Source organism: Diprion similis, chromosome 9, assembly GCF_021155765.1.
Source record: "Diprion similis isolate iyDipSimi1 chromosome 9, iyDipSimi1.1, whole genome shotgun sequence".
NCBI classification, from domain to species: Eukaryota; Metazoa; Arthropoda; class Insecta; order Hymenoptera; family Diprionidae; genus Diprion; species Diprion similis.
The window spans coordinates 7,462,510-7,475,177 of NC_060113.1; the positions used below are offsets into that span (position 1 = coordinate 7,462,510).

The 12,668-nt window shown below is 35.7% G+C and overlaps 1 protein-coding gene across 3 annotated transcripts in view; it reads left to right on the top strand.

The window, feature by feature from the left end:
• The first annotated feature begins 4,223 nt into the window (after nt 1-4,223).
• Nucleotides 4,224-12,668, top strand: part of LOC124410141 (protein bric-a-brac 2-like) — a 109,689-nt gene continuing 101,244 nt past the window's right edge. For 2 of the 3 annotated variants that reach the window (XM_046888287.1, XM_046888288.1), the window contains exons 1-5: nt 4,224-4,549; nt 6,939-7,133; nt 7,290-7,541; nt 8,244-8,379; nt 8,472-8,537. In XM_046888287.1, coding sequence (XP_046744243.1) covers nt 4,361-4,549; nt 6,939-7,133; nt 7,290-7,541; nt 8,244-8,379; nt 8,472-8,537 — 838 coding nt within the window. In that variant the 5' untranslated portion in view covers nt 4,224-4,360. Of the gene's footprint in view, nt 4,550-6,938; nt 7,134-7,289; nt 7,542-8,243; nt 8,380-8,471; nt 8,538-10,779; nt 11,192-11,227; nt 11,733-12,668 lie in introns of those variants that run through there. The other variant, XM_046888286.1, reaches the window with a different exon arrangement.

Below are 12,668 nucleotides of genomic sequence, written 5' to 3' on the forward strand. Positions count from 1 at the left end.
ACTAAGAAGAATAGGAGTAAGAAAACGAAAAAGAAAAAGAAAAAGAAAAAGAAAAAGGAGAGGGCGAGAAACTTGTGGGAGGAACTGTACAGTGTTAAGTCCGGCCGACACCTAGCAAGATTAAGGTAATGCCAGCTGCCTGATAATAACATGATACACAATAGTTATGTAGCATTTCAGTGGTTATGGTGCTTCACAGTGGATTGCAAGGAACGAACGCCATTTCTTTCTTGCACCAGACATATTGTTATTCATGTAGTCGTCGTCGTCGTGTGAGGGATAAAAAGAAAAACCTATTTTTACGTAAAGTCGAAAAAACAAGACTGGATCAGTGGGATCGAGAATTTGGAGAGTGTGCCGATACGTAAAACATAACAGCCGAAGAGTGTGGTACGTAAGTGCGGTGCAAAATCAGCTTATCTAGTTTCACAAATCAATTCTACGTAACAATCGGTGTGATTTGATCGGGTGATTTGATTTATTTAAACAGCGATTCATGATTATTGCAGTTTTTGTTACTCAACAGTCATCATCTGAGCTATAAAATATGATTTTTTTAGTAGGGATCTAAAATGAGTTCCAGTAACTATTATTTCGATGATTTGATGTTAGTGCAACAATAAGTTTAGTGTACTGACCAAACTGTTTGGTACGTAAAATAAAATTCTCGATAACGTTTTTCTCAAAAGTTCTGTGCAAAGATTGAATACAAATGAATTGATGAAAAAATATGAGGGTGAGTAAAAAATTGAACATGATCTGGTGAAGGAAGATCGAAAGTTTTTAAGTAATGTATAATATATATATTATACGTAATCTGATATTGCTGTTTGATTAATTCAATACCCTTAAATCGCTCGAACGTTAATTAAATAATATTCAAGATTTTCTGTTAAAAAATTTCCTAGCAATTATTCGATGATTCGTATAACATCTGAGTATTTTTATATATATATATATACATACGCATAAAAATTTTGAAACAAAAATTATTCTTTAGAATAAGGTTTTTTTAAATTTTTCAAAAATCCATGATCAGAAATGGAAGTAAGGAAGAAAAAATATGTTTTTAAATATCTTCTCGAGTAAATAACAGAAATTTATTTTAAATAGAATCTCATGCATGGAAAAAATAAAATCCATGACTCATATAAACTATTTCCCATTTATTTTCATCGAATAATTGAGTTAATTGTAACGAACTTCAACGGCAAGTAAAATAGTCACAAAATAGGTAAGAATACCTACAAATAAAGTGCATATTCCATATTGGCAACAAATTTGTGTATCGTGTATCGCTAATTATTCATTTTTGAGTGTATTTTGTTCAAGAGATTTTTTTAAACAATCAGGATTTCATACTAAACAATTAATAAGTGGATAGTTTGAGCTCCCTTCACTCCGTTAGACTTACCGTTAGCTAGTACCGAGGTCTCGGTTTCCACACTGGAAACCGCAATGATCACCAGACGATGGCCAAATCTGCCTGCTGAAATTGAAGAAAAAACGATACAATATTAAAAAATTGTTCAATTGATATTCATTTCTTTTTATATACAAATATTTATATACAAAAGTCATTCGCTATCAGGCATATATATATATAGTCAACATCGATGTTGAATACTATTTTCATACTTTATATTCTATTTCTTAGCTTCTTCCTTGGATCAGATTTATTATTACAAAAACATGGGAGTATAATAATCTGCTAAAAGTGAAGTCAAAACTTTTTCATCCAAATAACTTTCTAAAATATTCCACTCGTTGCGCACAAGCGATAAAAAAAATAGGAAAATTGTAATAAAACACTCGCCTATGAGTGTTTCCTGGAAAAATTATAATCAAAAAACATAGAAATAATATAAATTTACTGTTTTTCTATGAATCTTGGGTAGAGGAAGGAAAAATGTTCCCATGAAATAGAATATATATAACATCATTTACTCGCTTACAGTTTACTCATATTCAATGAAAAAAGAAACAAAAAATGAACTGAAATAGAATGTCGAGATTCTTAAATTTTTTTTTATTTTTCTATCTCTGCTTGTCGAAGTCTATAAAAAAACTATTTTCAACATAACAGATATATATTGGATTCAGAAAAGTTTTATTTAAATAACGATGATGTTGACCGGCAAGACTTGACAAGCTTGTAAAACTTTAATATCGATCGACCTTCTTCCAACATTCACGTAAACTTTTCAAATTTTCTACGCTTCCGTAAGAAAAGAAAGGCGATTTGTCCTCCTTTCCCGATTCACATATAATCCTAATATTTGCTATAGGGAGAAATAATGAAATTTGAAAATCAGTTTTTATCCCAAAGCGACGATAACGGAACAACAATAAAAACTATAAGCATGTTCTCGGCGTTGTAAAAAAAAAAAAAAAAAAAAAAAAAAATTGATCAGCCGTCACTTTCATGAAACCTTTTTCAGCTTCGTAAACAAAAAATAATGAAAAGAAAATTGAAAATGTGAAAAAAAAGACATTCATACAGCACGTATTGTAAATAACCTAAATCAGAATGACGAAAAGTCAGTGACAGTTTTATTATTGTTTCTGAAAAGTGACTCAGAGTGATTTACCAGGCAACTAAAGGGGCCCGAACCGGTTTTATTGACTCCAGACGGGACTCTAAGGCCCGTGCGAATAATCGTATGCATGACGTAAATCGTAACTGTGATTATCAAGCGGGTATGACGTCACGAAGACGATTAGTGCCGGGACACTACTAGCGTGCTCCGAGTAAACTTGCAAGGAATAAATGCGTAAACGGACTTTTCAATCGCACTTATAAATCGAGCCAGCTAACAAACGATCGTCTTTTTTTATCCTACGACGATTCCGATTGGTCGAAAGATCGCCGCAAGGCACGCTGGGGCTGCTCGAAGCACGTTGAAAAACAATCGAACGTAGATGCAGCAGATTTCGATTTCAACCGACCGCGTAAATTGATGCAGATTTTCGAACCCATAATTAAGAAGAAGAAATGACGATCGAGACACGTAACGTAACGTAACGTAACGTAACGAACCGTAGCCGTGAGGCGATTAGATCAGCTGTTGATTACACGAATCGAAACCGCGTGTCGTTGAAACGCAAGGAGACGCGGGGAAGGAACTGTCACACACAGGAGAGGAGGAGGAGGAGGAGGAGGAGAAGGTGCAGAAGGAAAAGCAGTGACCGCATGTTTTCCTCATGTCGTCTGTAATACACGCGATAATAAGTCGAGAGTATCGCTTGGTGCCCGGGTGATCGCGTTTCTTGGAAGCGGCGTAAGTATCGATCGCTCAAACCCGAGAAGGAGGCTCCCCGAGGTCGACTGAACGATCCGCGACGACGAAATTAGGTTAAACTCGCTCCTCCGAATTATTCCCGTCGTAGATTAACTTTCGATCGTTTATTCTTTCGAAGATCGTCGTCCGCGCGTCATTGATTATGTCCGGATTTCTAACGCCTTGGGATATGAAGAAATGAAAATCGAGAGACGACGATTGACTCACCGATAATTCAGAGCCGGGTTGCATCCTCGGTTAAATTTATATTTGTTGACACTGGCACTGCTGGCACTCATGCACCCCACAAAACTGCCATTTTTATCCTCATAACACACGATTCACAACCACTCGAGTAGACGACACCACCGCGGTTTTCAATTGTTTCGCCGAACCTTGGAATCTTGGAAACGGGGTTAGGCCACCTTTAATTAAAGTACACCCTGCGTGATATTTTTTTTTTTTTACTTTATTACGCTCGCTTCCCCCCCTGCGCCGCTCTCTCTCGCTCTCTCTCTCTCTCTATAACAGTTAAAAAATATCGTCGCTCATTCTCTACGTTTCTCTGTGTGCTACGTGCATTTGACGAGACGTTAAAAAGCACCGATATATCGAGGACGCTCGGCTGCTCCGCTGCGCTGCGTACACGCCGTACAGATCAGCGCCATATGCCGGAAGTACGTGATACTAGACCAGCCGCGAAACTCACGGCGTCGTCTGCTACGTTCGAAAGTAACCATCGATACGTATTTTTTGACAATTAGACTTGATTTCCGATCGATAAATCGGTCGGATTTTGTCTAGTTTAACTCGATCCGTGAAGGATTATCTCACTTTTATTACACTTTTGATAAAAATTTCTAAATTCTTAAGATGGAGAATTTTTCCGCCGTCAAGTTGCCCGGACTGAATATCGATTGTCATTATTTATATCGTACGTTTCCTCTTCAGTCATCGATTCACTTTTTACATTTTACATTTTTACAGTAATGAGAGAAATAAGTTTAGTTTATTATACGGTACTTTAGGCTTTCCCATATGTGATCATAGGTGTATAAGGGAGTCGTCGATCGAAGAGAATGACGGATAGCCAGCAGCAGTTCTGCTTAAGGTGGAACAACTTTCAGGCAAATATCACCAGCCAGTTCGAGGCCCTTCGCGATGACGAGGATTTCGTCGACGTTACCTTCGCCTGCGACGGCAGACGTCTTCAGGCCCACAAAGTCGTACTCTCCGCCTGCAGTCCTTACTTCAAGGAGCTGTTCAAGGTTAGATCATGCCTTCACCTTCTTCAACCTCACCTTCCACATTTCCACTCATTTTCTCGGGACGATAAAAAGCCGATCTTTGCATTGCACGCACGCCATGGATCGTTCGGCTTTACCCTTCGACCCCGTCACGAGTCTGCTTAACAATTTTCATCAATTCCATTATCCTTATTTTTTTCCATTTCCAGTTCTTTTTTGCCGTACAAATTTATCCCATCAATTTCATGGCCAACCATTCTCTGACAAATCTCCAAAGATACACCTTGCGAGATACGCATCGAAAGAAACGCCTTTCAAAATGTCGACGTCGATTCGTTCGCCTAATCGTCATTGGTTACAGGAATTCGTTCTAACTTCGAATCGTCCTTATGGTCTGGATAACGTTGTCTGTAATTATTTTTTACACAGGCATATTACTCTTCGACGACGGACTCGAACGCAGTCTCGCGTATCTAACGGGACGTCAGCCTGTGGCTAATTCTCTTTTCATTTGTTCGGTATTCAGAATTCGTCGAGTAGATCGTGAGACTTTGATATTTCAGCGAAGAAACTTCTATACGTCATAATTGCTTAGTTTCGTTTTCAACGATGACCTAAGTTTACGGCGTTTGGTTTTTGGATAGTAATTTTTATTCGCAAACATCCAGATTTTTTTCAGAACGGTTCGATTAGTATTGTCGCTTTCCATTTTTTTTTTCTTTATTTTTTTGCTTTTCTTTTAGTGATATTATTTGATGACGCCGACATTACCTTCTGTTATGTAACAAACAATATGGTCAGATGCGAGCAGTAACGCTTCGAAATCACTCGTGGGACTCATTTTCATTGTATTCGATACCATGTGACGTAAAATCGTCGTGCTGGATTATCGCAACGAATTTCATTTGCCAAAAGAATTATAAATTACGACTGAAAAGTATCGTTGAAAGATAAACGACGATCGCATTACAGTTTTTCCAATTTTTATACTAATTTTAAACCATCTATCGACAGATAATATTGTATTTTCAATTTATTTACAATCGTTAAATTATTTACGATTGCAAATTTACGCTGCAATTAATCGATGTTCAATTTTTCTTCATATGCGTAAAAGTTTTTTTTCAAAAGTAACCATAAATTACGTAACAGATGCCGAAGTCTCACCCGTCATGCTTAAAGACATGTTGGAATTCCTTTGAATTTTCAAGCACTTGCGCTATGCATGTAATTGGCGTTATACCCATTATTTTACCAAACGTCTTCTTATTTCTAATACGGTATAAATTAAATATTTACGCAACTGGTGTAATGCAAATGAATCATTGTATTATATTATTACCTTGTATTCGATGCATTGCATTGTTTTCTATTATACATATTATATATATATATATAGGTACCTGTATACCTGTATCTGAGTGAAACCAGTATTATTTTAGATTATTTTGTATGTAACCTGATTTGTATCACCTAGACAAGTTTTTTATTCAATTTCTTTTTACACGACACTTTCTAAATCGGCATCATCCGGCTTTCAGACAAACCACGATATATACATTATCGGTACTTCTCCGATTGAAATAGTTAGACGAGTATACATTTTGAGATATTATCAATTTATGCATCCGCAATCCTTAGAGAATTCTGTAATCTTTCTAAATTGTAGCTACCCGATATGAAAAATATACGTTTCATTTTCTAATCATTCTAATCTCATTAAGCGCCTTGGCATTGTTATTCATCAGTCTTTTGTAACGACGGTCAATATTCTCGAAGCAGCTCATTTTCAAGAATTGGTCTGTGTAAATAAGAAATCTACTTTTTTTTTTTTTCAATCGTAATTCGATAAAAATTACAGATATTGTAATCTGTAGAAGACGCGAAAGTAAAAACCATTCTTTAAATATAACTCGCAGTATTATTCTTGATCATACACGTATGGAATTTTACAGAAATATTCTGCAATTACGTAATTTGGGGAAAACCCAGCAATTTATATATAGACATCCAACGTCACGTGTCATTCTTCATTTTGAAGAATGCAACAAACGTTATTCCTTGTATGTACAATATTTGCTTAAATTTCATTTAACGTTCGACTTCAAATCAACACGATAAAGAATTGATTGTAGCTTTGTGGGTTTTCTATTAAATTTCAAAGGTATGCGTTGAATTCTCAATTCAATACAATTACCGAAATTACTCGATATTTTTAGCAAAAAGAATTTTCATTCGCACAATAAAATCAAAACATTAAACACCATAGACAGTGAAATACGTTTCGGCTTCAGGAGAATTATTGTGTGCACAAATTTTTTTATTCTTTCATTTTTATGTACATACATACATACGACAAATATTGACGTGTGGCAAGAACAACATCCACTTGAAATTATTTTCTTTATAGACAAATCCATGTAAACATCCGATAATCTTCATGAGGGATGTCGAATTTGAACATCTGCAGTCGCTGCTGGAGTTCATGTACGCAGGAGAGGTAAATATCTCTCAAGCAGAACTGCCCACCTTTCTGCGCACCGCCGAATCTCTTCAGATCCGTGGTCTCACCGACTCTCAGAGTAATCGACACAACAACGAAAAGGTAGTTCATCCCTTACTTTTGTCTCGCTTAATTGTCAAGAATGTTAAGAATCTGTAATAATCTTTTAAATAATTGAAATCGGTTTACCCACAAATGAATATTCATTTTTTTGTCCTTTATTCTGTGGTTTTATTTCAACAATCATTTTATCCGTAGCACTCAAAGACTAATAATATCCATGCGTCGAACGGCCGTGGCCTGATCTCACCGAGCTTGGATGATGAGCGTAGCAAGAGTCCACCGGCAACGAGTCCTCCGCCGTTGAAAAGGCTGTGCAAACGAAGTGATTCACCTCAAAACTCTAGTCCAATACCTACGGTGCCGGCAGGCGCCACTTCCACGCAACGTTCTCGTCCGCCGATCGAACCTCACGTTCAGCTTGATTATAAAGATCTCGATATTGTGGAGGTGTGTTATCTCACTAAGGATGGTTTTATCTCACACTTTTTCAAACCTAAATTATATTCATAGTAGAAGGGATAATTATTAGTACTTTATTCTCAAAAATGAGATAGTTTTATCGAGAAATAACGAATTTTGCCAGTAAATCAGGAAATGCAAAATCGACGTATAATGATGGTTAATTATTATTGGGTTTTTATTGATTCAACTAAAATTTACCAAGGAGATCGAATATTAATAAGGATTTGACATATTCTAACTCCAAATATTGGAATTCAAGTATAGAAGAAATCTTTTGCTTATTTACTCGTTCGTTTGTGAAAAAAAGTTGTGACAAATTTGTTACATTTGTTTATTGTGCTGAGATTAACAGTTTCTTGAAATTTTTTACAAACTTTTTTGTCGGAACGATGACCTATTAACCAGATTTTTCAAATCAGAAAAAAAATACTTTAATATAAGATGAAGATCGTTTTTGTTGAAATCGTTATTTCGCAACGTCAAGTGTGTTTGAAATTAAATTAAATCATAACAGAGTCAAAAATGCTCACATTTCGCGAACTCAACACTTTTAAAATTATTCTAAAGTTAAAAAATTGTAAATTTTTGGCCACAGTTTCGTTACGTTAACATTACCAACCTCTTTCTAAAGCCTCGCTTGTAATACTTTTGCCCTTCGATTATGAAACAAGTTTTTTTTCTTTCCAGCCAAAAGTAGAATTACCAGAATATGGCAGCGACGACGATTGTTCTACAAAACCTGAGATCAATGCATTGCCGGGCGGTTTCCTCAGCTTGGACGGAGGCATGGAAGTCCTCCCTACGTACCCACCTTCATATCAAGGTAAGCGAAACGAGAATTGTCCAACGATTTCGAAAATCTTAGAATTAGTAACATAGCTGTTTAATTTTAACAATTTGCTGCTAACTTTTCAGGAAGCGGAATGGACGGAGGAATGGCAGGACCTTCGCACGGGACTGAGTTGAACCAGGAGCAACAGGGTGAGTGAAGTTTCAAATAAATAATACGGTAGTGCGAGCACCATTACAAACAGCAACAACCTAGCCGTTACATCAAAGTATCGAATGTGAATAGAGAGAAGGAAGGAGAAAAGAGTCTTGACGGTTTGAAATGGTAAGCTCGTGTGTAGCTCGGTAGGTCTTGGTAGGCGGTAGGAGACATTTGACACTCAAGAGGCTGGAGAACGGGCAAAGTCCACACCGAGTGCAGTTTGCAGCTAGTCGGCTGTGTTGTATGAAAGTTTTTATATAACCCAAGATGATTTATTATTAACAACCGTAATATCCTGTGTGTAAATATTTCTAAAAATTATCTACGTCCCACTCCCTGATGCTTTGTACATAATATATATTAAATCGTTCTTTTTTTTTTTCGTTTTTTTCGTTTTTTTTTTTTTATTATTCTTATCACATCTTTGTTTTCGTTGGGTTTTTTTTTTTTTTTTTTTTTTTCTCCTCCTCCTCATACATTCTTCTAATTTTACTTCACATCTCTTTGTTGTCATGCTTTTTGTAAAAATTCATATACCGCAATGCTGTACATAAAACGCTGATTAACGCTATTCGCTTGACAAGTTGAGAAAAGAAAAAAAGAAAAAAAAAAAAGAAAAAAAAAGAAAGAAATCAGCATAAGCAAAACCACATGGTACTTAAGTGTACTCAAAACTCAATGTCCAAATTCATGCTGTTTATCATCTTACGATCATGCTTTTGTGTTCGATAATAGTAATACCCTAAAGCTTAATCAGGACTCGTCGTAGGTTTTTTTTTTTTTTTTTTTTTTTTTTTTGTATTTTTTTTTTCTAATCAAACAATCGCGAAAGAGGTAAATTTTTAAAGCCAAGTTTTTTCAACCACCCTAATATATAATACTTCATTGCAATTAGCATCATTTATGAAATTTTTATGGTCAGTTTATAAAGGATGAAAATTATTATTTTATTTCTTTCATATTTGCATATTATTTCGACGTAGGTAATCTAAATAGGTACTTTCTGCGAGAAATATTCAAGCAGCAGTTTATCAGTAAATTACGTTTATTTGCTATCAATTCACTCGAGTCTTCCATAAAAAAATCGATATTGTTACATTTCAAGGAAAGAACATTTGTTGAAATTATTATTATTATTATATCAACTCAATCGGTAATTGTACAGAATATTTTGTTTACTTGATAATTCTGAGTACCTTGGACGGTGGAAAGGTAGAAGAATTTTGTTTTAGTTACTTTGTAGCCGTGACGTCACGATTTATTTTGACATGTCGATATCCGTGATTTTTTTAAAATATTATCATTAACGTCAAATAAAATAAAATTGCGTTTCACAAAAAAAAATCAGACAAGCTTGAATACGTTTTCTCAAAGTTTTGCTTTAACTTTTTTGACAACCGTTAATGTAAAATCATTTCTCAAAATCTACAGGAAGAATTAAACGTTTCACTATTTATTCTTCTTTTCAAGTTAAACACGATCAATTATAAAGAGTCGAATCGTAAGACGAGTCGTTCAGGATTCTTCTCGTTTCGATACAAAAGAAAAAGATAAAATTATAATATTTACAAAAATCTCTGCAACAACGTTAAAGATAACAATTCTGCTAATCGGATTATCATACTCGAACTCTCTGCCCGAAACGTCTATAGATTAGAAAAATTGAAATGATTTTGAATAATAACGTAGTTATTTCAACTTGCCATGCATACATTATTCACCGTCACCTTCCAGTCATAAATATCGGTTGTGCGACTAGATCATACATGACTTTAGAGACTCCAGTCTTCTCACCTCTAACGTGTCGATAACAAAACGATAACCCATTTTTTGTTTCTTTTTTATCTCCTCCGTTGAACATACAACGTATATCCGTAACTCACTTCACATTACCACGATTAAACAGAAAACAAAAAATCAAAATCATTGCTATAAATGTAGTGACAATAATAATAATAATAATAATAACAATAATAATAATAACAATAATAATATCAGGCACCACACAATATACTTAATTGGGTAGCGCTAATAGGGCTGTTTGCTGGTTGTTGCTGTCCTGTGGTGGGTGGTATTTTGATATCGTATGGTGTGAAAAGAAAAGTAAAAGTAAAAAAAAAGAAAGAAAGAAAGAAAGAAAAGAGTAAAAGAGAAGAGGTGTGGTGCTATGTTGTGGTAACGTGCTATGCTGTGGGCTGCTACCGGTTAGAGCAAGTTGTGTGTGTGTTGCAGCTGACCTGCGTAAACTGCACTCGTTGGACCCGCGCCCCTGTCCTGTGTGCAACCGCATGTACAGTAACTTGTCCAACCTGCGCCAGCACATGCGCCTCATCCACAACCCTCAGAGTGTCACATGCCCTCTATGTAACAAGCCATTCAAGACCAAGCTCTACCTGAAACGACATTTGGTCAGCTTCCACGAGCTCAGCATGGCAGACAGGCAACGACAAGAGGAAATCTACCAGCATCAAGCTAAATCTCAAGGCCAGGGAACGGGGCAGGTTCAGGTTCAGGTTCAGGTTCAGGGACAGGGACAGGTGGAGGGAAAACCTTGTTTGACCGCGTCGTCTTTGCCTCCTCGGCTTCCTCCCGGAGAGGGAGGAGGCTGCGGAATGAGTACCAGCGGAAACGCAAACGCAAACGCAAACGCAAACGCAAACGCAAACGTAAACGTAAACGTAAACTCAAGCGCTGGCGTCAGTGGCAATCCTGGCGGCGTTGACGCCAAGGCGAGAGGAGTTTATCAGGCACAGGTAGCCGACGGTTCGTACATGATGGAGGTGGCTCAAATTGGTGATTCAAAGCATTTTATTGCCGGTATGCAACAGCAATTCAATGCTACGCATCACTAATCTTCAAGTTATATTTATTTTACATCCATTCTTATTGCCCGGTATAATTTTGTGATATAGTTAAAAAGAGAAAAAAAAAAACAAAGCTGAAAAAAAAAGAAAATTAAATGAAATGAAATGAAAAAGAAACGAAACGGAAAAAGGAAAGGTAAAAAGAAAAAAAAAAACAACAAAGAAAAAAAAAAACTACAACTAAACCGAAGGAAAATGGATGAAGCGAAAAGAAAAGAAACTGTGAAATTGATTAACAATATTGATATATATATACTTACCTATACTATATACTTTTTTAAGTCGTCGTACGATTCGTTAGGAAACGTCTATAATATTGACTAGAAAGAAAAAAAAAAAACAAAAACAAAAGAAGAAAACAAACTGAACGACAAGATAGGTAGAAATTATGTGACTGTGTATTGGCTGAATTCGGTATTCAGCATACGGTAAATAGACGTAAACGTGGTTTATTTTTAATTGAAATTTTTCTTTCTCTCGACATCATTCAAATCAAATATCTTTTCAATTTCTTGGCCAACTAGTCTTTGACAATTTTTTAGTCGTTTTATTCATAAATCCAGATTACAAATCGATCAATTTTATCTGAAATCTTTATAAACAAGAGATAACGTGAGTCACGAAAGCAATGTGATTTGATTATTGAAATTTGAGAAGGAACGCTTACGTCTATTATACCCAAATATAAGGGAGAGAGCGACTAAAATCCCGTAGGTGGATAAGCCACCCCACCTCGTACTGATATTTTCCGCAACCGGATAATTGTTATTTCATTTAATGCTACTATAAAGTGTTATACAAACTACAGATATTTACAACAATATTATATTCTTACAGAGAATTATATTTACTTTAATATTATTATATTATGGTTACAGCGCGCAATGTGCAATACATATAGCTCGTAACATGATATAAAAAACTATTTTTCACGTGCATACAATTACAATATACAGCCAATCCAGCAGCTCAACACAGTAAATAATACTTATTAATTAACAGTTATTCTACATACCGTGATTTGCAACAATGCAGCTAATTCAATTAAACGACGCATTAGGATGCCTTTGTGCCGCTTCTTTCTTCTGTCTCAATGCTAAGCGTTCTTCTATTTTAAAAAGTTACCAAAACAGTCTTCTTTTTTTTTTTTGTTCTTATCATAATCTTAGACGCGGAACAACGATCGATCGAATGAAATAAGTAATTCGATCGAAAGAAATACACGAACAATTTCTACGATAAACGCTCGTCGCGTTA